At 40.3% G+C, this 25016-nt stretch overlaps 1 protein-coding gene across 2 annotated transcripts in view; it reads left to right on the top strand.

Annotated features, from left to right (window-relative positions):
• The first annotated feature begins 925 nt into the window (after window positions 1-925).
• ZNF217 (zinc finger protein 217) overlaps window positions 926-25016 on the top strand; it is a 28804-nt gene continuing 4713 nt past the window's right edge. Inside the window, exons 1-4 of one of the 2 annotated variants that reach the window (XM_055722200.1) lie at window positions 926-1082; window positions 15770-17526; window positions 19732-19857; window positions 20735-22333. In XM_055722200.1, the coding sequence (XP_055578175.1) occupies window positions 16026-17526; window positions 19732-19857; window positions 20735-22333 (3226 nt within the window). In that variant the 5' untranslated portion in view covers window positions 926-1082; window positions 15770-16025. Of the gene's footprint in view, window positions 1083-1563; window positions 1749-15769; window positions 17527-19731; window positions 19858-20734; window positions 22334-25016 lie in introns of those variants that run through there. The other variant, XM_055722202.1, reaches the window with a different exon arrangement.

Raw genomic sequence — 25016 nt, 5'->3', positions numbered from 1 at the left:
TTAACAGGTCTCGGTGTGGCTTTGGGGGAAAACCAGGACGGAGCACAGGGAAGCTCACCTCTCCGATCCCGCTGGCTTGGGGAAGGTGCTAACCTCGGAGTCTAGCAGAGATTAAGCACTTTGCTAGCAGGGGTACAAGTTGCCTTTAAGCCCTAAAAAGCTCCTCAGTTCCAAGCGGAATACTTGGGAAAAAAAAGATAAATTTTAAGGCTTTGTTTGCTGCATGTAACTGCGCTGCAGCCTGGCATCTCCAGAGCAGCAGCACTAGGCCCGCCGAAAAGCTGGGCGCTGCCGGCTGGCGGAACAAACGCAGAATACGGCCATCCTGGGGGTTTTGGCTATGTTTTTCCTCATGTTTTTGGGTAACGCCGTGGGGTATGCAGGTTTACCCCCTCCAGAGGCCGCTCCGCCACGCGGGGCGCCTCATCGTGACATGCACGACAGAACGGTGGCTCGGGCCTTTTCACCCCTCAACGACCCACCGACGGCCACCGCTTACGACGCGCATTGTTGTTATTTACATGTGCAAAGAGGGGGCTATAGGCGCGGCCCAGGCCGATCCGGCCCGTAATGGCCCCCGCCGGGGTGCTGCTTTATGCCGGGGCGATACAGGGCTTTATACAACCGCCCTCCGCTGCGTTTTGTTATTCAGGCAAGATAGCCATCGCCCTGAATCACAAAACACAATGGGGCCCCGACCCGCCGCCGTTGCGGGGCCGCGCACCGCCGCCGCCTCCCGCGCTCCCCCTCAACGCCGCGGCGACGGCACAAAGGCGGCGATGGCCGCCTCACGGCCCGGCGGGCACCCCGCGCCGCCGCGCGCTGCCCGGCGCCGGAGCCCCGCCCTCCTCGAGCGGGGGCGTGGCTTCGTGACAATCGGGGTGGGCGGGGCCGGGCGCTGGGGCTGCCCGAGCAACAGCTGCCGCGCGAGCGGTTTACAAACAGTGCCCCGAGCGCCAGCGCCGCCGAGTCCGGGCTCCGGCGGCACCGCGGGCGGGCTGGCGGGCGGGCGGCCACCCCCGCTCCCCTCCTCCCTCTGCCCCCACCTCAGGATGCCGGCCGGGGAGGCGGCTCAGGCACAGGTGAGGGAGGGCTGGGGGTCAACTTCCAGGAGGCTCCGGCCCCCGCTCCCGTCCTCCTCCCCCTCACAGGGGGCACCTGAGGGAGGCGCAGCCCCCTTCCCCTCGGGGCGGCCTCTGCCGTGAGGGGCCGGTTGTGTGACTGACCGGGGGGGAGGGGAGGGGGGGCAGCTGCCTTCCGGGACGTTTTAAGAGGGCTGGGGGGGGGTGGGTATACCCCCTCTTTGTGAGGGGGGAGCTCCAGGGTACGGGCCCCCCCCACCCCCGCAGAGCAGGGCCGCCCATCCCCGTGCTGTCCCGGCGCCTGGGAGGCTGGTGAGGCGCACTGACCGCCCCCGGGGAGAGGAGGAGGAAGGGCAGGTGTGGGGGGGGGCGCTCCCGGGGGCGGGGGGCCGGGGAGGGGGCCAGGTGTGTGGCAGCCGGCCCACCCCTGCTCGGCCTCGCCCCCTCACGCGGCGGAGCGGCGGCAGGTAACGAGCCCCTCCCGTCACCCCCGGGGGCCGGCCCGCAGCGCCCGCGGGCGGGCAGGGGAGCCAGCGGCAGCGGCGGGCGCGGAGAGAGGGAGGGAGAAGCCCTTCCCCTGCTCCCTCCCACCCGCAAACTTCTCGCTGTCCCCGGTTTCCTTCTCCTGCCCGGGATCGCCTCCCCCGCCCCTGCTGCCCCCCGCAAGTAGGTGTCCAAACTTGCATTGTATACCTGGGGATTTGCTCTTAAATACTCCGGGCCTCGAGCCTGGGCTGCCGGGGGGGGGGGGGGGGCTGGAGCGGGAAGAGACTTATTTCTTTGTGAGTCAAAGATGTTCCTGGAAGAAGGATTTGTAGTAAGTGGCTCATGGAGGGGGGGGCTTGTGAGTGAAAAGTTTATTGATCCGCATTGCCAGGTTTTGTTTCATTTACCTTTGTCTTCAAAAGACTAAACCCTTCCCGGTAATTTCTTAGGCATCGTGTTTTGTTTTTTTTTTTTTTAAGGGAGTAGGAAGTTTAGAAAATAAATAAATAAGCCTCAACTGACTTCTTAAACAACAAAAGAGGTTGCCAGGCGAGGACAATAAAATTCTAGAATATCTAGAGATTGGATTTCATTCCTGTTCCGTGATACCCACTGGACTTTCTGGGTGTGAGGTTTTGTTTGTTTCCCACACAGAAGACCTGCAGCCAAAGTAAGGTCTGTATGTACTCTAATGAGCCATCCCATAAAATGTGCTGTGTGACTCCCAGTAAGTATTTGAATTGAAGTGTAATAGTTTTGAAGTGGCGGTGAACAAAAATCTTTATGTTGGGTTATTGATCCGCTGATGAAAGGCGTTTGAATTTGAAAAGGGCTTGGTTTAGGGGTTTTGTGTGTTTAAAGGTTTTTTTAAGGCAATAACATTTTTTTTTCCATTTCTGAAATGACCTTGAGCTTTAAAACTACATCAGTTTCTACCAGTGGGTTTGAGGGGGAGGCCGTAGCAGAAGGATCTAGTGAAAATCGAAAATAGAAATAGGAACTGAAGTAGATGCAGTGAAATATTTTCTTATAGAAGTATGTGAAAAGGGAAGTTTTTGTAAGAATGTGTGAAAAAGGAGAGAGGGAAATAACGCAGTTTCAGATACAAGGAGAGAGAGGGAGCATATCATTCTTCACATTTTATTAGGCCCTGAAATGCAAGAGTGATATGATCTGGAAGACACAGAAATAAAACGCCTAACTACAAGTTGAATAGCAGGCATTGACTTGCTGACCAATGCTTACATGCTTGGTGGTTGGTGGGGGCTGGTTTTGTGTCTGCAAAGGTATCAGAGCACAGTGCTATGACAATGGCTTGCAAATGCTTTAACGCCATGTTTTATTGCTCTTAAGAGCTCTTACTAACTGTAGGTTTGGGAATAAGACTAATACTTAAATTAGTGATGTCCACACTAAGGTTTAAGCGTTTCCATGGATAATATAAAAGGACATTTTCAAATAAGTAGGATAAACTGCATTCTTTGGCAGAGGGGGAGGGAAGAGGGAAAGGGTGGAGGTTTTTTTCTTTTTTCTTCCTCTTACTAGTTCTGTAACTGAGACAATATTTTAAGATCTGTAGCAGGAATGTGGCTTTGTGATCACTAATTTTTCTGTAACATGTTTTTCATGAGCAATATTGTAATTCTGTGCAAAATATTTGGATTTTGTATCAAGTTCGTTCTTGAAATCAGTATGAGTTATCAAGTTTTGTTTTTTTTAAGTTTTTAGGATGATGAATATGAAAAACAAATAACTTTAGAAACATGTTATTATAGTGATTATTGATTGGCTTGGCCTACAGCCAAGCAAACTCTTCTGCATGCACCAGAGTTGCTGATTTAAATCCTATAAATTCTTTTTCATATGTTGGCCTTTTTGAATCATTAAACAGTACGTATAGCTAATTTAAGATCAGTAGATCAGTTTTTAGTTAAGGTTGTTCAATTACGTCTTCATCGCTTTGGAGTTGGTTGAATGACTTGACATGAGATTAAGCACAACAAAAGAAAAGGCAGGGGAACAACAGCTGCCTTCCAGTACCAGAGCACTAGTATTCTGAGCAGTTAAGCATTCTACCTTTTAGTATTACGTGGTGTCAGGTTTAAATGTTAATATTTATATTTGTCTTTACAAGAATCTTGGGCATTCTGATAAAACATCAGACACTCAAATCCTGGTTATTCGTGTTTTGGCGTTGTTTGTCTCTTGCATTTGTAAGAAAATTATCTTAAGATCTTATACTGAGTGAATTGATCTCTTAACTTTTAAGACAAAAGTAGCAAACAGTCACCACTAGTTTGTACTTGTTTAGTTACTGTGTGGTAAGAACTTTAAGGTGTGTCCTTAATGGCAACTGACGATTCTTGCTGCGAAGCCTTGTTTATTTTAGGTAGATGTTTTATACAGAATTTCCAGTGGGACAAATTACTACACTGACTGCACTTATTCTTTCTGAAGACTGGCTGTAAGCATAAGAGAATGATTTTGCCATGCTGCAATCAATATATATTTTAAAATTGAAGCCATTAAGTTTTGCTGTGTATTTTGAGGCTTTTCTCCTACTTCCTTTGTTTAAACATTCTTAAACAGTGCATATCATATACGAATTTAAAACATTCATATGGCACTATTGGGGCTGAATTTAAATTTAAAATGAATACTTACATCCTTCTTGATCAAAATAGAAAAAACATTTCTTTAAATAAGTGGATGTTTTCTGGTTTTGAATGTGGTAAGAAGGCTATATTTGTATCTTGTAAACAAAGTTTCATATTAAGTAGTCTTTAGAGAATGGCTTCCAGGCTTTGGATTAGAGAATTTTCTTTCTTTTTTTTTTTTTTTCTTCGTTTTAAGTGAATAATGTTTTTTTTGTTTTGCTTTGTTTTGGTAGGGGTGGGGAGAGCAAGATTTAGGGTAGAGGCTAGAAAGAGGAAGATAATAAACTTTAGCACCTTTTATCAGGCTGTCTTACACAAAAGGTTACTTCATTTTGGTTTCCCCTTTCATTAGATCTCTCAAAAAATTCCTTTTTGAGCACTTATTTCTAATCTTCAGAATCTATCTTCTCCTTACTATATTTTCTTTTAGAACTATGTTGATAGATTAATATCATATTTTATCTGAACAAAGTGCTAAATTATTACTGTAATCAGGGGGAAATAATTTTAAAAGGGAACTGTGTGTTTCACTTAGACTTTCAAAACTGTGATTACAATAAGCTTTTAGTTACAAAAATTTGAGAGTTTGTAATTAAGCTCTGGGGAAATGTTAAGTACATTTTAACTTCCCTTTGTTCTTTGGGACTTTTTGTTGTCCCAACTCTTTCTAACCTGAATCTTGGTTTGGAATTCATTGTCCTAGTAAAAGATTCCATACACTGTATATGTAAATACACTCCCTCTTTCCTGTGTTATGAAATGCTGTAACTACTGCTGGCATATGGAAAGAACAGTCACCCCCCCTTTCCTTAAGGTAAAATGGGCTAAGCTTGCTTTTCTTTGCAAGAAGCTGAAAGAAGAGTTTGACCTTTGAACTCACCCTCACACTTCCACACTGCTTTCAGGATGATTAAATAACCAAGGATATTTGCCCGTGTCTTATGCTTATTTATCTCACTTAAAATGTTCTAATACTTAACTGTTGAGGTATTGTCTTTAAATATAGCAAGACAGTACATTTCAGTTACAGCAGGGCTGCCATTTGCCAGCTCAGCCCTCTTATTTCTGAGACTCTTGATTTAGAACATCAGCGTTCCAATCAGATATTCTTTCCACATCTCATAACTACATTAATTTCAAACTGCTATTTACTTTTAATGGACTTTGAGTAATTTCTGATGACCCCTGACCCCTCTTTTTTAAAGGTGACTTCAGTAACAAAAAAGTTTTTCTTTCTGGTGCATTAATACGATCAGGGGATTCTGCTGACTACTGTATGCATGCTTTTAGAGAGATGTGACTCATACCACAAGAGATTTGCAACTGAATACAAAAGTAAGGAAAAGGATATGACCAAGCTATGTAAGATTCTCAATATGCGTTGTATTTTAGGATTAAAAAAAACAAACACACTTCTCCAGCCTGAATTTACCTAGGTTTTTGTGCACCTCCAAACAGAAAGCTACTCTCAAAACTATTTGCTTTTAGAAATCAACTTTTTTTCAATGAAATTCCCAAATAATCTTGTTTTGTTGCTGATGAAAACTTGTTTATGGCAAACCTGGTTATATGTCAGTGGGGGGAAAAAATATTAAAATTTCTATTGTTGTAGTCATATGATTTTGGTCAGAGCATAGCTTATAGTTTATCATAAATCTAGCTCTTGATTTTTCTTCCTTAACTTTTTTTTTTTAAGGGGGAGCAGTACTTTAAGTGGTATGATAAGAACAGACTTTCAATTTCAAAGTGTAACAATGTATGTGCTGGGAAAAAATGAGTTATAAATCAAAAATACAGGTGACATACTTCTTTCAAAATACAATGCCTTTGAGTTCATTGCAGAAGATTGAATTAGTTATTGGCCTGCCTTGAGAATTTCAAAAGAAAGTACAAGAGGAAATGTGGTTAGAACATGCAGGAAAATTATGTAGATCAGCATGACTTAAAGATTTGAGCAGAAACCCTTCCAAATATAAGTGAATAATTGACTGGATAGGGATTTTCTATGTGCTAAAGATTTTATGTAACTAAAAGTATCAAAGTCTGAGTTTGTTTATGCGCAATGGGTACACTTGCATTTTTCAGTGTAATAAAGTGAGTGCAGTTTACCTCTGCCATAAACTACATACGGGAAGTTAAAGGCACTTGTATTGTGCTTACGCTTTATCATGATAGTTGAGAACTGGTTTTGTGAAATCCTTGGGGTTATGTCAGCCTCTCTTTGTTCTGGTACACAGGTAGGAAGAAGCAAATTAGATGTACTCCAAAGACCATGATGATTAAGTACACTGTAAGGAAAACAGATGTAAAGATGGTCCAGAGAAGCCACAATTTCTGTTTATCTTTACTGGTTTTCTAACCTTTTTTTCTTATGCTAGTAGAATTTGTATGTGAAACTGCCTGTTTGAAAGATCGGTTTCTTGAGGACGCTAACTGCCCTTTCTAGGTCAGTTTGGCACTGTGAAGCCCTGTAGGTTGGAGTACATCATCCCATACATCCCTTCAGTCCTCCAGTGGGAGGTAATGTAATGCTAGGCAATTAAAAGTTTAGTCTCCATCAGTCTATTCGAGTCTGAAGGTCTCCCACCTGCATGGAAGAAAGGAGGCAGCTATTTGAAGTGTCTATTTCTAGCACTTTTCTATTTTAGTATCTTCAGATGCTAGTCCAGGGGATGACTTAAGTAGAAGTAAATGTCTTTCCCTAGGACTGCGTACCTTTTTCCATATTTCAAGACTGATTTTTGTAAATAAATAATTGTGGGTATGTTTGAAAGTGACAACTTCAAAGTGCTTTGCAGAGGGGAGGGGTAAGAAGTTACTGCTTTTTCTTCCAAGGTACAGGGTTTTAGCAGTGTTGGGCAAGAGATTCAGAGTTGAAATCAGGTGAGAGCACTAGGGAAGTTTAATGGCCTTAGCAAAGTGAACTCTTTGGAAGTGACTCCTTGTCTCAAATTCAGGAATAGTAGGAGAGTATCTCTTTTCCTGTTATTTCACCTATGGTGCCCAAAGGGATGCAACTTACCTATAATTGCTATGGAGGAACTCCTGGCTCTTGAGTAATAAGGAATTAAAGTCTAATTTGGTAAACTCTGAATTTACCACTTCTTTGTAGTTGTGGCTACTGGAGAGACCTAACATCCTTCTGCCAAGAAGTAAGAAAGTTGATTGTGCTTTTAAGGTCTCTGAAAATGCCTTCTTTCAGATGAGAACCAAGACTAAACACATAAGGCAGTCTATGTAAGGTGAGACTGACTCAACAGTAAAAATGTATCACTCATTCCACCAAGAGAGTCTTTACCTGCTGTGGAGAGAACAATAAACTGTTTTGTAAGGTAAGGGGTCATTGCCAGTTTAAGTGCATGTAACTTCTTGATTTAATGAAGTTGCATCATCTTATAGCAGTGGTGAAATGTGTCCCAGACTTGTTTAAAATAGGATCACTCTTGTGTCTTTCAGCCTTTCTACAACAGGTATTGGCTGCTTCATGTTGTCTAAAGTACACTTTGGTTTTGTGGTTGCTGAGAAATTCCCTTCTAATCAGAGGGGAAAAAAAGGAAAAAAAAAATCTGGCTGTTAGAGCAGTCCTCCTGAACTTTAGAAGTCAATACTTATTTGTAGCACTTCCTCCTTTAATGCCAAGAATTAGTCTCTTTTATATTTGCTCTTGCTCAGTGGAGGAAAAACATGTGCAAAATGATGTGAGCTTATATGTTCTCTGCTTTAAAAGGAATAATTACATCTTTTGATAGAAGAGGCATTCAGCTCAATGAGGAGACACATTCAGCTCATCCATCCTCTGCCAAAACACTGTTAGACATATAGCCTTAAAGAAAAAGGGACTCCACAGGAAAAGGTTTTTTAGAGAAAGGATATCCTTTGTTTCTATTAGTATAGATGTCTGAAATGTGGGGGAGGAAGTTTTCCTAATATTGTTCATTATTAACTACTAGTTATTTTCCACTGGTGATTAAAATCCTGTTTGCTAGACTTCAGGAGGAAAATTACTTGCATGTATGTCTGTTTTATCTGACTGTAAAAGAGCTTTCAGCACAAAATCTAGTTTCTAAAGTGTTTGTGGAGAAATGCCTGGATAATAACATTCTTGCATTCTGGTGCATATGTCTCTGTCTCTTCACTTTGTTTTTATGAATTGTCTTAGTATCATTGCATTGGAAAGCTTTGCAGTGGTGTTAGAAGGGTGTGTAACTGAGGAAAACAGAGTAGCCTCTCTCTTGGAGAGGATAAAAGATAAGCCATAAAAAACCCTCTTAAGAGTTTAAGTTCAGGATAACTTCGAAAACTTCAAGCCTTGAGGATGAAGACTAACAAGGGGACTTAAGTTTGCAGATTTAGGGAGTGCGAATTCCAATTTGGGGTCATCTTTTATGCTCTCTTTTCAACCTGTAAGTCTTCCGTTCTGATCTTTCTGCAACTGAAACAAACAACTCTCTTCCTCCCCTCCTCCCCCTAAATCTCCATTTCCTTTAAAAGTATTCATGTTAGTTCTTTATCAGACTGAACTGTTAACAAACTATTTAAAAACATTTTTGTTCTTGAGCACTTGGTGTAAAAATCTGTGTGTGGATGAGAATTTTAGGTGTACTCAGGTGCTGCTCCATTAACAAAGAAATACACTGGGAAGTTGTGTTAAAATGATATACTGTTAAAAGCTAGAAGGGAGTAGCTCTCTTCCCTTCCCTAGAAAGCAATAGAACACACAGTAATGAAGAGTAAGTTATTGGCTTCATGTAGTGTTAGGAAGAAAAGCAGATTATTCTGCTACTCTGCAAAATAATGTTTTATCTGTGCTGACTTTTATAGCTTTCCACTGTTTTAACTTAAGTCATAGGCAGATGGACAGTTGTACTCTCAGAAATAAGGCCACAGGCTGTGCAGCAAATAGTGTGTCATCTTCCCTAGATTTAGGGACTATCCTTCCTTCAGATTGGGGTAGAAAGGACGTTTCTGTCTAACAAAGGAAAACATCTTATTGCGTGAGGTGTGATGTGTATATGTTTCTTCTTAAATGGAGAAAGGAAGTTATGTGGTTCCCATAAACTCCCTAATACCTGTAGTGACAAACTTGAAATTTCATGCTGTGGATGTTTGGAAATCTGACTAATGTTTTGGAGCAGTTGGTAAATTAGAACCTCGCAATAACACTTTGCTTCCCTTTCTGACTAAACACAGGAGCCTATGAAGGCCACAGCACACCCGACGTGCTTGTACAATGGAACCATTGTCACCCATGGGTTCTGCAAACACTACGCTATAACCTGGGACACTATAGGTACTATCTGAAAAGTTTGGAGCTCTTGAATATTGTGAGCGACTACTTAGGGATGGTATTTCTGCTTAATAGTCTGTGTGTACACTAGGTGTGGTACAACTGGTTTAACTTTATGCAATGATACATATGTATATATAAAAAAATGCACTACATAAACTAAGTTCAGCCTCTGCTCAGGCTTTTATTTGAGAATTTGAAGTTATATCTATTTATGCATGAGCCACTCTGCCTATGATCAGTATTATACCTGGATATAGATGTACCCCGACAAAATAGATAATACCCATAAGGTAGTTTTTTATTTGCGGTCTCAATGAGGAAAAAGTGATGTTAACTGGTTCATTTTATTTATGTTCATTAGACAGAACTGGAACCACTATTCTGAAAAAGCAAAACTTTTAGACTGAAATAAAGAAAAGTGCTTAAATAACTTGTGGTTTCCAATAAGCAACCAGCAGTATAAAATGTATTTCATTAGCAATGCCAAAGAGCAGCAACCTGTTCTGAGGTATAAACAAAAAAGAGAAAAGAATGTTTCATGTAAAATGACTCTTTATATCCTGAAACATCTTTAAACATGAGGAGTTAGGGGTTTTTTGTTTTAAAGGAGAATTGAGAGTTACCTAAAAATTTCTCAAGTCAAATAGACAGTAAAAATGAAGGTGGTTAATCTGCAGCAGCTGGTGCTCTGGTGGGTTTTTGAGTATGGGTTTCTTGTTCTTTGGCACTGGATTATGTAGGACTTTGAAACTTTGTGGAACCTTAGGGTAGTGAAAGAAGCTCTGGGTGTCTTTTAAATGCTGGATCTGTTAAGAGTTTGTTCAGGTAGTTATGTCTGAGTACTTCTTGTACACAGAAAAGTAACTAATTATCATATAGTTAGTTGTAGCTTTTCTAGTTTTCTGGCTTCTATTTTTAAGGAAGTGTTGCAGCAACTAGGTAACTTCTGTAATTGTTCCAGCTTGCTTTTTATGGCTTAACGATAGTTTTGCTAGCATAGAATTAGCCAGCTATAGGGGTTTTTTTTCCTGGTACTAGCTGTGCAACTTTTATTCCCAGTGCTTTGTAGTGTTTTAAGATGAGAAATTCAATGGTTAGACTTTGCTGTTCTCTGAAAGGTGTGTCTAGAGTTTTTATTACATATTCATGGACATTTTGAAATGCAGGAAGTAGAAATGCAATAAAATTACTACTGATGGGTCATTTCCCAAAGAAATCTTAGAGAGAATGTAATATGTTGTCTTTGGTTGTGTAATTTAATAAAAAGAAATTAAACTTCTCTACAGGCATTTAATTAAAACTTTCTCTGTTTTAATAATCCATTTATATGCAGCAGCTTTTTGGTGTGGTTCTTTGGTTGTGTGGCAAGTGCAATGAAAACAAGATGTTCTCATCTGTCCAGTTCAATCTTTATATATGTTTTGTGGTGTTTATAAATATAATGGGTATCGCTGCAAACCTGTTGAAATATTTGACTAAAGGCCATATAGCCAAATATAAATCAGTTGTGAACTGAAGTTTGCTAAATGCTCAGGCTCTGGACTGTTGGAAGAATAAAGTACAATAGATGGCATCCTGCAGTTAAGAATTTGCTACTTCTGGACAGATTAGTCCAGGAAATGTCCACGTGTGCTGAGCAAGACGGGTTCCTCTGCCAGTCTCATTCACCGCAAGGCAGTTGCAGCAATCACTGGAACATGTGGGCACTGGACTCTGGGGTGACGTGCATATTGACATTTACAAATGGGTAGGGGAATCGGAAGTCAGGGTTTCTTGACTTCACTTTATTGTGGGAAAGGATAGTAATTCTTTATTTTCAACCTTGAGATAATCTGTAGCTAATTTATCGCTTTTCAGCTATTGGAAGGAAGGATTTCCTGTTTTGTTCTGTTCCTTTACTCAGTATCTCTTAATACTGGTGTGTTGTGTCTCTTCTTTTGTTTTCTGAAAGTGAAAGACAACAGAAGAAACCCCAGGTACTGCTGGCTGTGTGTTTGTTTTAAGCTAATATACAGAGCATCAGCCACAAATAGTTACCGTGCTCATCAAAACTGCAGGTTGTCCACTTGCTCAAGAAAGCAATAGTACAGAATTAAGGCAACTCTTGACAGTTTTGCTGCTGCCTACAGGGTTTTGAATAACAGGAATGTAATTAATCAGCATTTTTGGTTCTTAAATCCAAGACATAACATCTTCACTAGGAAGAAAGGCTTTGTTAATAATGGATAAAGTCCTAGTGTAGATACTTGGTTTGTAGCTTTAGCATGTGTTAGCTTGTCTAAACAGTAAGAATGTAAAATCATGCCTACTTATAAAAGCCATATATCTAATCAGTGGTGTGTAATCACCAAATACAAAAATAAGACTAGAACTTTGTAGCTCAACTCCTGACGCTAGTAGTAGTCTTTTTTCCTCTCATTTTAAAGATAATTCTAGTTGCCATCTGCAGTTCTCTTCAGAAATGCTACCTGCAGTTTTTATTCAGTCTGTAAGTACTATCTCCTGTATGTGATGGCATATCCAAGAAAAATAGTTGCCTGAACTGCAAATAGGCATTTCAGACTCCTAAAACTGGAAGAACTGGCCACAAGCTCATGCTCTAGGCAGCATTGCAAAGGAGGGCAAGATATTCCTAAGTGTTCAGAGCCTCCTGTTAAAAACAGTGAAAGCTTGAAAAGCATTCAGCAGCTGACATAGGTTGGTGGAGGTGCGTAAAGTGCATAGAAGAGCTATGGAAGAAGTCTCTGAATGGCTTGTTCAAACCTATTGATATCCACTAAAATTTGCTTCCAAACTCCTGTTAAACTCTTCATGATCCATGTGTTAGTTATATGCTCTGTATTTGTATGTGCAGTTGTGAGGACAGGTTTAGTTTTTTGGACAGCTGCAATAAGATTGAAACAGACCCATTTTCAAAGGGCTTACCAGAGAAAATGTTATTGATTGATTGAGGTGGATTTTTCACACATCAGTGACCAACCTAGGGCCTTCCCTAGGTTTGATCTATGCCCGTCCCTTAAATTCTAATAAATCTCGAAGCATATGGTTTTTACAAAATGTTTGTATTATCCTAGGTTAGGTTTGAGTAGAACCATGTGTGGTGGTCCGTGTTACAAGGATGTCTCTTCTACCCTCACCTCATCCCAGTATGCTGTAGAGGGTAGGGGACTGAGTGTGGATTTCTGCTGCTTTTCATCTGTTTTGTCTCTACAGTGACTTAATTTCTGTTTCTCTGTTTGTATATGTTGTAATGCCACAACGTGGGGAGCGTAATAAGCATAATTGGCTTTTTCTGTATTTGTAGACACTAGCAAGGAAATAGTTGGTGCAAATCTCAGCAGTTCAGTATGTGGGACTTAAGACGCTGGCATTTGTCTCTGACTTCATACCCCAGAAATGCCTCTGGCCTTTTTATAGGATGATTCTTATACCTACTACTGCAGAGCGCTTACCTGTGTGTCTCAAAGTAAATGCATTAAACTCTTAAGTTCAATTTTTTTTATCTTGCCTAGATAGATATTCATTGTTAGGTGTTCAGGAGTCTTTCAAAGTTGAAGTTCATTTTTGGTTTGCAAATACTTTATTTTCAGGCAGATAGTCACCGTTTATGCACATGAGTTTTGCTGCAGCATGTTACCCTGTTGTGTAAAAAACGCCTCTTAAAACTACAGTAGAAATAGAACAAAACAGCAAGTTGAAACATGAAGTAAAACATGCTAACCAGCACCCTTTGATATGTTTTTCCTTATGTTTTACAAAAGGGAAAGCTTTTTGAATTACTTCAGCTTCAAACTTGTGTTATAGCTTCCTCACCTGCCTGTAGGGGGTGAGTGAAAGCCAGAAAGTCGAAACTGAGTAGGGAAGGTAGAAAGGCAAACACAAAGGCTGCAATAGAAGCAATTCCGAAGTGTCACACCATAGACTGAACCTACCTGCCTGTTACAAGAGATTCTTGAGTCATGATGCAGAGAGGAAGTGTTAATCATGGCAGTGATAAAACTGAACATGGGGGTAAAGGGTGTAGTTAGAAAGGAGACTGGCTGCAGAAAATCTAGCTTCTGTTACCATCAACCGGTCAGCCAGTGGCTTGTTCCCTCTTAGACTTTCTACCCTGCCCTGCAAGATCCCTCTGTTCACGCTTAACTTGGCTTATGATGAGTTTTTGGCCCAGGCCTGAAACAACTTGGGTTTAAAAAAAGCTAGAAGCTTCTTGGTATTAGACCTGATTGTTGTTTAGACCTGGATTAGAGGACTGTACAGTGAAGACACAAAGCTCTGAAGGTACAGAAAAAAATGGAAGACAAGCAACTGGCAACAATAATTTTATTCTGTATTGGTGGTCTGGTGTGGTTGTGGGTTTGTGTGTGTTGTGGTGGCTTTTTTTTTTTTTCTTCTTTCCCTTCCCCTTAAACCCATCTTCATGATGGTGGAGAAGGAGCTGCTAACTTTTCAAATTAAAACCAAAGAGTATTCTCGGGGCAAGGCTGTAGTGCAGGGAGTGGATAAAGTGTTTTAAGACGTTAGATCTGTGACTCCTGGCAATGTGTTGTCATGTTTCCTTTCCCAGGTGGTTATCTTGCCTGGACTTGACTGTTCTGTGGTAGGTGAAGGTATCCAATATAGTTGAAGGCATTGTATCACAACCTTATAGTCGCCTTTTCACTTCAGCTGGTTGAAGATCCTGTCCCATCAACCTCCTATGGCTGTTAGATGTTCTGGTTCCGCTAGCAGGCGGCTTTACAGGAGCCTTCTCTGCAGATGTGTTTGGGCCACCAAACTATATAAACAGTTCAAGTCCTGGTGGCTGATTTCTAGTGAAATGGTTTAAGATTTAAGGGCTTAAGACCACCTTTTTCTCTCCAGCTAGCACTGCTGATGGGAAAAGGCAGGAGAAGGTAACCTCAGCTGCATAGATAACCACATCTTCACCTGCTATAATTAGTTGTTACGGAAATCTCTGTAGCCTGAACTATTACAGGGTTGTGGTTGGATTGCAACCCTTTCTTTGGCTTAAGTAAAGCAAAATATTTCCAACCCCCCCCCCCCCCCAAAAAAAAAAAAAAAAAGCAAGGCAGAGGTGGAAGTTGAGATGAATTTTAAAACCCTACTTTGCCTGTACTGTCTCCTGCTATAAGAGCTGTGAAGCCTATTGTATTTTAAGGCATAGTAATTCAAGTAACGTGAATTGCTGGCCAGCTGTCCTTTATGAAATAATTTTCTGAAAGTTTTACGTTTCAGCCAATTTTGAATGCATTCTTTTCATTAGATACTAATTTATTTGGAAATGTGCCTCATTTCAGAATTATTTATCTTCAGTTTATATAGTTTTGTGTTAGTTTGGTAGACTTTTCCTTTATTCAAAAACTTGATCAAGTGGAGTCCTGAGCTCTACAATACTATAATTTGCCAGCTTGAAGAGTGGTGGCCATTAATTGCTGCTAGCAGACATTATAACTCCTTTAGACTTAACTATATTATAAACCTTTTTATTCTTGTGAAACCTTAAACTTTCCCTTTTGAGTATAATTGATAAAGCACACTTTTTTGTTGCATGCAGTTTGAAATGAGAAACATTTCCTTGAAGTAAACTGCTGTTCAGGGAACTATCATTCATTTATTTTGAACTTTGAGATGATCCAATTGTACCAGCCCAAAGCTGTCACAGATTGTAAAATGATAGTAAAAGCATCAGGAGTGGTATCAGTGAATAGTTCTTAATGCAACAGTTTATACTGATTCTTACTGTGCACCGGAACTATGAAAACTAATTCCAAGCTGTCTAGTCTTGGGGGTGTGTGTGTGAAGTCTTCTGCTCAACAGCCTTTAGGGAGCAAACAAGTAAAGTTTTATTGTGCCTCTCAATACTGGTTTCACAGATTTGAGGAAAGGTTACTTTGGCTTGCTGCGTTTGCTTGTTAAGAATTCAGTAGTGCATGTATTGAAATACAGTTTCAGCAGCTTTGCGTAACTGGCTAAGAGTAGGTTTAGAATAGATAGTAGACAAAGTGTTGCTTTTGTATAGTGATCTTAATACAGAAGCCCAGCTTAAGGGATGTTCAAGACCATACTATTTCAACTGCAGCAGGTAGAAAAGTGACCAGAGTGCCTTCTAGCTGTTCCTCATAGACTATTAAAAGCATGCCTTCTGTGTTCAAAAGTATTTGATGGTTCTTTAGCCCTAATGTTTGCTACTTGGTATACTGTATTTTCATTTTCTTTTGAGAAGTCTGACTATTTTTTTTTCTCTTCTCCAGGTGCTGGAGTTCTTTGTGGCACTGAACTTGTCTGTGAGTGTATTTTGGCCAATGCAACTATTTGAAATGCTTATACAGAAAAAGTGCAACTGGCTGTTTCTATAGACTTGAAAAATTGGAAGAAAACTTCCTTCTGTCACTGAGAGAACCGAATAATACACTTGCAGTGACGTGTGAACACAGATAAAAATGAAAAAGAAGTAATTTTTGCATTTTCCTGGCAGAGGTTTTTTTAGCTTAGCAGACTTGTAAGCACATGTTGGAGAACTTTACAAGTGTCCTTATTGAGATCAGCGAGCATCCCCAAAGAACTGAAACTTACATTAAAACACGTAATAGGGAACAGAACGTAGGAAACATGCCAACTCAGCCTCTCTTGGCATACATGGATGGACCGGATGGAATAGCCAGTACTGTTGGTGCACAGATGGAGAATAGTGATGCCTCAATGACAATAAAAGGAACAAACACAATTTCTTACAAAAGCTTGCAAGAAAAGTTTCTCATGCAAGCTGAGGGTTGCATGCCTCTGGACTGCATGTTTTGTGATGAGACTTTTAAACATCCTGAAGAACTTGGTAAGCACGTTTTAACTCAGCATAGGCCCACTCTTTGTGAACCAGCTGTCCTGCGTGTTGAAGCAGAGTATCTTAGTCCTTTAGATAAATGCCAAGTAAGAACAAACTTGCCTTCACCGAACAATGGAAAGGACAGTGAAGAACTTAGTTGTGAAGTTTGTGGACAAACATTTGATGAGGCTTTTGATGTTGAGGCACACATGAAAAAGCATAAAGATTCTTTTACGTATTGGTGTAATGTATGTGGAAGAAGATTTAAAGAGCCATGGTTCCTCAAAAATCACATGCGAACACATACTGGAAAGCCTGGTTCTAGAAACAAGCACCAACAAGGTTCTGAAATCCCCGTAACAATAAATGAGGTGGTGCAGGAGCATGTAACTGAAAATGTAACGTCACCTTACAAAATTTGTATGGTTTGTGGTTTCCTATTTCTCAATAAAGAGACTCTAATTGAGCACAGTAAAGTGCACACCAAAGAATCAGTACCCAGTGGTGAAAGCCCCCAAGTGACTGGTGAATCTAATGCAGAAGAAATGTCTCAAAGAGAGGAATTTATGCGGCTCTTGAACTTAAGACCAAACTTGGGTCCAGCAAATGACAAATCACAAAAACCTGTGAAATGGATAGCTGAACTAGATCCTTTCAACACATATCAAGCCTGGCAGCTGGCTACCAAAGGTAAAATTGCAGTAGGCCATGGTCAAGTCAAAGAATCGGGACAAGAAGGAAGTACGGACAATGATGATTCATGTTCTGATAAAGAAGAACTTGGTGAAATTTGGAATGCAAATAAAGGTAGCCAGACTGAAACTACAGGGAAGTCAAAAGTAAATAAAAACAGCGGTTACACAGGGAATGGTAATTTATCCCAAGACAAACTGAAACATCCCGGTGGTGAAGTGCCTTCTATGGAGATGGATTCTAAATTGTCCCAGAACAAAGAGAAACCAACACACTGTTCGGAGTGTGGTAAAGCCTTCAGAACATACCACCAGCTTGTTCTTCACTCCAGAGTACATAAGAGAGACAGGCGGACTGATGGAGAGACTTCAGCTGCTTCAAGGACATGCTGTACTGATATAATGGCAAGTCTGGATGAAAATGGATCAGGAGAACGAATAGAAGGAGGCTCTGAAGATGGATTTGAAGATGGGCTTCCAGAAACACTTCATTTAGGTGAGTAGCGTTTTGAGCACTTCGGATTGAAATAGCTGTTAGTGTATTTTTGCAGGAACTCTTTAGACCCAAAGAATACATCTTGCCTTTCTTAGTTAGTTTTTCAAAACTTGGCCAGACATGAAATGTTATGGTGGGAGAAGGGGAAAATAGAAAAAATGAGAGGAAAGAAAGGTTCCAGCACTGCCATTTTGATATCTTTGGAGTTCTGTTGGGCCTTGCAGTTATGATTTGTTACGATTTGGGTTACTGGAATCATTGAAATAGGAGGAGTCACTGTTTACTTACCCCTTCTCTTTCTCCCTCATACCTGCAATAGCAAGAATCTTAGTTTTACTGGATGCTTTTGAGTGTTCCGTATCTTTTCTTGTTCAGCACATGTTTTTACAAATACTTGAAGTATGTTTGAAGTCATTGTGGTTTCACTTGTTTTCCCTGCATCTTGCAAGAAAGGGCAAAAAATGTCCAATGCCTGATACCATCAGTTGTTAAGAGCCTGAGGAGTAAAGAATAGTTCCAAACTTTTTCTATTAAACTGCAGGTTCTGTGTTTCTTTTGAACAATATGTAACTTGAAAGCCTGAATGTCAGAACCAGCAATTTGAAATTAATTGCATAAGGACGCGCATACAGGCAGGCTATTAATATGTGGACATCATATATGTTAGAGGTACATAGTTACCTCCTCCTCCTTAAAGGGTTGCTAACAGTTCTCTTTGGCAAAGTAGATGGGCTCAATCTGTATGTTACCCAGGATTAATTCTGCATTTCGCAGTGTCTTAGAAAAACAACTGGTACTGAGCGATTCCTTAATTGAAACAGATTGCATGTCTGGGGACAAAAAGGAATAGCAAGAAGTCTTCTAGCTAATCTAGCACTTGTGTGTGACATGCTTTGAGCCTGCATTTAAAGAACAGACACTTGCATAATCTTAAGAAAAGACGCAACGTACAGAATGTCCTGGCACGGCTGACTTTTCCATTTCTGGTAATGTGCAGCCCTTTATTTTTGCCCTCGGTAACAAAGGAATGGAATTATTACCTAATGTTAACTTGCTTGTTTTGTTTCTCAGGGTCTTATCCTAAACTACAGCAGCTTTCATTGCGTGATGCTGAGTCATGCTTATTGAGACATTATCTGTTTAAAACAGCTCTGCCTTGTCTTAGCCATAGTTTAGCCATACTTAGCATTTCCAGTATAGAAGCTTTCTGACATGTAGGAACTTCAGAGAACCATTTTAAGCTATCTATTATGTATCTCATATCTTAGCCAAGCGAAACGTCTCCTTCCATTTCTTCCCGCTGTAGCTTTCTTAGTCAGTTTTGACTGGATATTTTACTGGAGTTGTCTTGATCTTTTTTTTTTTTTTCTTTCCCAATTCAACCTGCCTGAGCAGTCACGTTGATTGAGTGGTGTGTTGTGCAAGCATTCTCCCAGTTCTTGTGAGACATTTTGCTGTACTTGCCGCCCTCCAGTGGTAGCTGCAGCTGGCTACACTTGAGTGGAACCAGGTTCTAATCTGAGTTTTTCTTGAGTTAAGTCTTTCGGAGAACTAGCAATGCCTGTCACTTTCCTACTCCCATATTTGTCAAAGCTTAAGCATTACTGCTTCTAGTGAAAAAAGATTACTTGTTAGATCTAAGGATGTTGTTATACAGATATGACACTCCATCGATTAGCATAGAAACAATAACAATAATTATTAATAAGAAAAATGTTTCTTCTCGCCTGCCTTCCCTACAACACCATTCTGTGTTTTGCCATGGTGTGCAGAGGAGGTTTTACAGTCTGAATCATGCTCACCCTTACGAATTCAGACACTGCCTTTTATTAAAGAATGCAGTTTATAACCTGAATTTTTGAGATTCTCATTCAAGTTCCTGTAGGTCAGTAACAAAGGCCAACCCTCCCCCCCCCCCCTCTTTTTTTTTTTTTTTTTGAGACCTAGTTTTGTGTTCTTGTTCTCTGGGAAGTTTTCATTACAGTCACTAACCACAGTGTTACTTGACACAGGCAGAAACCTTTTTAACTCTTTCGCTCTGCAGCGGTACAGGACAAAAGATGCTTGTTGACTGTAGGAGTTGACAACAGTTTATCATTCTGTGTTTTTCCTTAAAAAAGGCAGTTAAAATAGGTAGGTAGAGTTTTAAATGGGACTACAAATTTGCATTTGCTCTTCATAATACAGCTGTATTTTCTCCCAAAGATAAAAATGAAGATGGTTTGGAAAGAACAAAAGTTAAAAACCTTGGAGCATCCAGAGAATGCAGCTATTGTGGAAAGTATTTTCGCTCAAATTATTACCTCAATATTCATCTCAGAACTCATACAGGTAAATGGGCTTCACCTTTGTGGGAGGGGAAGGAAGTCTGCTGAATGCAGTTGGATGGTGTGTTTAGTTTTGCTTAAGAAAAACAGAACTTGCCTTCCAAATTATTGAGATTAAGAACAAAGTTTTTGCTCATGTTACAAAAAAAATTTAAATCATTCCAATTCACATTTCTTGGAAAGAACTAATTATTTACATAGGTGTAAATCTTGTTGAATAAGGCTAAATATATTAACTACTGTTAAGAACACAATATCTTTGAAAACTGTCTATGTTTAGCAGTCTAGCAAAAATTCTAGTGTTGTTTTGTTAGTTTCGTTTGACTTCTTGTTTGTGTGTGTTGGTTTTGTTTGTTTGTTTAAAAAAGCCTTTTTCCCCAAGTAGTAAACTGATTGTCTGCTAGTTGCTGCTACCTGGGAAAAAGCTGTGTCTTTTTCTGTTTGTTTTCTGTAGCCAGGCAAACTCCTCCTTCTTCTGTTAATGTATGTCCCTGTTTTTTTGAAACAACTCTATTTATAGATGAACTGTAACATTTGTGTTGTTGAATAGCATACCTGTGGTATGATCAAGGGCTGTAAATTGTTGTTGACCCATGGTTGTACTTCTTGCTTATCTTTGCCAAACATACCGTCAGCTACCATCTCCATGCATAGCCAACGTGTGGAAAATATCTTCATTGCAGCCAGAAGATGTCACTGTAGTTAGTAAAAGCGGTAAGGTGTAGTGGTTTAAATGATTTAGATGAGCTTGGGAGTTACGAGTATGTGGAAAGGAAAAGAAAAATCTATTTTACTGTTTCGTGGTCTACATTATTCCCTTGTGTTTAACTGTATTCAAGACTTAAAATTGTATCAAACTTACTGACAAAACTGTGTTTCAGGTGAAAAACCATACAAATGTGAATTCTGTGAGTACGCAGCAGCACAGAAAACTTCACTGAGGTATCACTTAGAGAGGCATCACAAGGACAAGCAAGCCGATAGTGCAGCAGATGTGAAAAGTGAGAGCAAAGTTTCATCACAGAGTCAGGAGACAGAGCTCTTGCTGGTTGCTGATGGTGCTCAAGAAACCAAAAATTCAAAAAGGCTTTTTGATTGTGCCAAAGATGCTGAGGGCCGCCCACCTACCAAGCAGCAAAAGGAAATTCTGTCCCTGAACAATGCAATAGGCAGCACAGTCTTTTTGAAAAGTAAAAATAATTCTAGGGAATTGAACAGAGGTTCCGTTTGTAACAATTCAAATCAAATACATAAGAATGTGTCCACTCTTTACCTGGAAAAACTGAAGGCTGAGAAGGAAACAAAGGAAGCTCAGCGCAATGTTCCTCATAAAAGAGAGAGGCAGGCCTCTGTGGCATCAGAGGGAGATGACGTCCAGTATGTTGGTGCTTTAAAGGATGGAAAACCCACGAATGATGTGCGAGAGAGCACTGAAAACTACAAATGCAAACCTGTGGTGGACTCTCAAGAAAAGCCCTTGAACTTATCTATTGGGACTTCACAAGACTGTTCAGTGGTTTCAACTAGAGGTCAGCTAGCACCCAGCACCTGTTCATTTTGTACTTACAGAACATTTTACCCAGAAGTCCTAATGATGCACCAGAGGCTGATGCACAAGTACAATCCTGACACCGTTAACAAAAATGGCTGTAGAAACAAGGCTCCAGCTAAAGCCAGACGCACTGGATGCCCTCCAGCTCTGCTTGGTAAAGATGTGCTTCCTCTGTCTTTTAATTCTAAAAGAAGTAAGACTTCCCCATCTACACAGCAAAAGTTGTTGCCAACAGGGAAAGCTAAACAATGCCATCCTCCACAGAACAAAGTCCCTGTCTTTTCAGTGGCTGACTCAAGCAGCGCAGCCCCAAGTAACCTCAAGTTTCATAAACAGCAAAGTAATATTGGAGCTCAGGCAACTAACTATAGACAACCTCAGCAAGAAATGCACTCCAGTTCCAGTATCTCTCCAGTATCGGACAGAGTAAAAAGATCTGAATCTAAAGTAAAAGCTCCCAGTATCCCAGTGTCTCAATCTCAATCTGGTCTTGTAAGCAGCAGTATGAATGGAGCTCTCGACTCTCACCTGAATGAATCTGCCTGGTCTTGTCATCGTGGAAGAGACTATCTTTGTAGTAAATCTGTGAGCAATGTAAATCTAGACTATGGTGAAACGTCTTCTAAACGAATGAAACCTAATGTATTAGCTGTTGAACATACTGACTCTCCAATGGCTAATTACAGAAGATACGAAATGAGCAGATCTCGTGTTGCAAACAGATACCCAAATCTGCTACCTCAGGAATGTTCTCGCACCAAACCTGCATCCTCTGTTTTGCCAACCAAACAAGGGCTTCTGAATTCAGATGATGTTGATCCTCCTAATATGTTGACTGTTCTCAAACCTTATGAGCCATATAGCTCTGGATCACTTTACAGTTCTTGTGGATCTAGCAATGGCCAAGTAACCAGCTCTACAGTAGAAGGTATTGTATCTCTTTCCTAGTTAAATGTCTTGCACCATTACAAAGAAAGGTGAATGAACCATAAATAATTGCGTACCCACCTTGAAAGGGAGAAAATAAAGCTGTATTTAGCATTTCACGAAGTCTGGGCAATGCTTGGATTTTAAATTTAAAATTCAGGTTCAGCAAAGTCCTGGCTTGGAGAATTAGGCATGGAAAGTCTTAAAGACTCTAATTTAAAGTTCCTCAAGTTCCCTCCTCCACCCTGCCATGGTCTCTGATAGCAAACATGTATTGTTTGCTCATCAGAGCACTCCAGACATGCTTACTAATCCAGGATATGGAACGAGCCTTTCTGCTTAATATACAAGAAGTCTGAGACCATCTGGAATGTTAATAAAAACCCCTTTTAAAAAAAAAAAAAAAAAAAAAAAAAAAAAAAAAAAAAAGTGGGGGTGGGGGGAAGCAGTCATGGACAATTGTTTCCTTCAGTTGCAGAAAATGCAGATTTTTAAAACAAATCATAAAGCTATGATTTAAATCTTATACCTGTTCTTCAACGCTTTTAAAATAATGCGTAGTTTTTAGTAGGAACAGAATGCTTTATTAAATCAAGACAACATATTTCTGCTATTCTAATTATGGTGTCTCATTGGACTATGTAGTAATGCTTTGTGGAAAATTCTGGGTCTAGCAGAGAGAAATGTTTTGTGATGCATTTGGAAAACTTTGGTACTTCTATGAAACCCCTTTTTGTTTTTGGTTTTTTTTTGTTTGTTTTTTTTTTTTTTTTTTTTCTTAGTCAACATTTTCAAAACTTAGCAGGAGGCCAAGACTGAAAGGTGCTAGGTCATATTTAAGCAGTTGTCTATTTGTAGAAGTTGGTATTTATGACTAAGCTGAGGTCAGTATGGACTTAGCTGTAAATATAGGACTTTGAATTTTGAAATGAAGATCCTATTATAAAAATGAATAGTGCGTATGTGCTGTGTAGTCTTAAAGACTCTTCTACGTTCTTAAACTCTGTGAATACTCCCATTCTCTGGAAGCAGTAAGATTATTCTAAAGCAGTTTGGGTTTTTAATAAGCAGGGGTGTTACCTTAGGTCAGTGACTTGTAAAATAGTGAATCTGCATTTACTTATGCAGCAAAAAATGTGTTTGCTAACTCTTTTTTTGGTTTGTGTTTGCTTGTTTTAAGGTTGTGGGCTTCATAAATATTCAGGCTTGCTAGTGGGTTATGGAAGGATGAAGGCAAGTGTTACGGTGCTGTTTCCAGTCTGGGTAGGGAGTGGATAAAGGAAAAGACAGCATCACAGCTGACTCACTGAAGTGGTTGTGAAATGGACTTAATTCCTAGTTTCATGAAGAGCGTTGTCTGTGTACCATGAACTGTACCATGAATTGCTGTGAGGAATGTAAAATGGGCACTAGGTTATGCACAGAATGCAGAGGGACGGGCAGAAGGACAAATGGTGCCGATTCCTAGTGATCTGAGAGAATGAAATATGTCCAGGGTTTTTTCTGAGTACAGAAGTCATTCATGCAGTTGTGGAATGTACAATGCTTTGCAAGACTACCTCCCCTTCCCCCCCCCCCCCTTTTTTTTTTTTTTCTTTTTTTCCTCTTTTTCTTCTGTTTAAACTAGTGGTTGATGGTAGCTAAGAACTTCATGTATGATCTCAACATTTGGTGGAGGATTTGACTGTCCTTAAGGACTAAACTATGTTAATTTGACGTGTCTGAGGACTTGTGCTTCATGACATAGCTACCTGTTGAGCAGATAGCATGTTCAGGATTTTGAGGGGATGCTTTTTTAATTTTCACAAAAACAAGAAGGGGAAGGTTAAAAAGTCAGCCAGCTAGATGAGTAGTCTACCCTGAGGACTAGAAGGTGGGTAATGCCTTGCTCCTTTCCTTATTCCCCCTTAGTGTACTTTGGGGATAGGGGAATTATTTTATTTTGCCAGTAGTCTTAGTGAGGTTAGCCTGCTGAAGTAGCAGTTGATGCAATGCTATTTTTAAACAGTGACTTCATTGGAATCCACCTTGTTCTTCTTTTGAAAGCTCCACCTGTCTGCCAGAAAACTCTGTGGTAGGCTTTTCTTCCTCTTCTTTGGTGCTAGCCTGGAGACAGTAGCCTATAGTCAAGAACTTCTACTGTTTCTTGTTATTTAGAGGGCTCAAAACTGGCTGCAGCTAGTTTGACAGCATTGTTGTCACGGAAATAAAGATTTCATTGTTACGTGGTGTTGTCTTAAGGCAAGAAAAGCAACTTTTTATGAACGTTACCTACATTGGAAAGACTTATGAAACAAGACCCCCCATCTGTGGGTTTTCTTAGCAACTTCAATAAAAGCTCAGTGCATGAAAATACAGGTTTTAAAGGTTAATTTCCTAGTTTTCCAACCATTCTGCCTGGAAATACCCAACCCAAACCTTGATAGCTGAGAGGATATGGGGTAGCAGACAGGCAAACTTCTCGGTGTTAAGAGTTTTAATGTGGGTGGAGACAGTGGAGATGAAAGTTTTTCTGCAAATCCTTTTTTTGTTAAAAAGCTGAAGTACAGCTGTTTAAGAGTTGCAACTCCTCAGAGATTAATTTTGTAAGATACCCTATGTAAAATCCTGCAGGTCTACACCTGCAGGTTTCTGTAGCCTTTTTGTTGAACTCTGGTGATACTATAAAACATGATGTCAAAACC

This window comes from Falco cherrug, chromosome 10, assembly GCF_023634085.1.
Source record: "Falco cherrug isolate bFalChe1 chromosome 10, bFalChe1.pri, whole genome shotgun sequence".
In the NCBI taxonomy this organism is placed as follows: domain Eukaryota; kingdom Metazoa; phylum Chordata; class Aves; order Falconiformes; family Falconidae; genus Falco; species Falco cherrug.
Note: the sequence above shows the minus strand (reverse complement) of the source record. Positions and strands in the feature narration are given on the sequence as shown.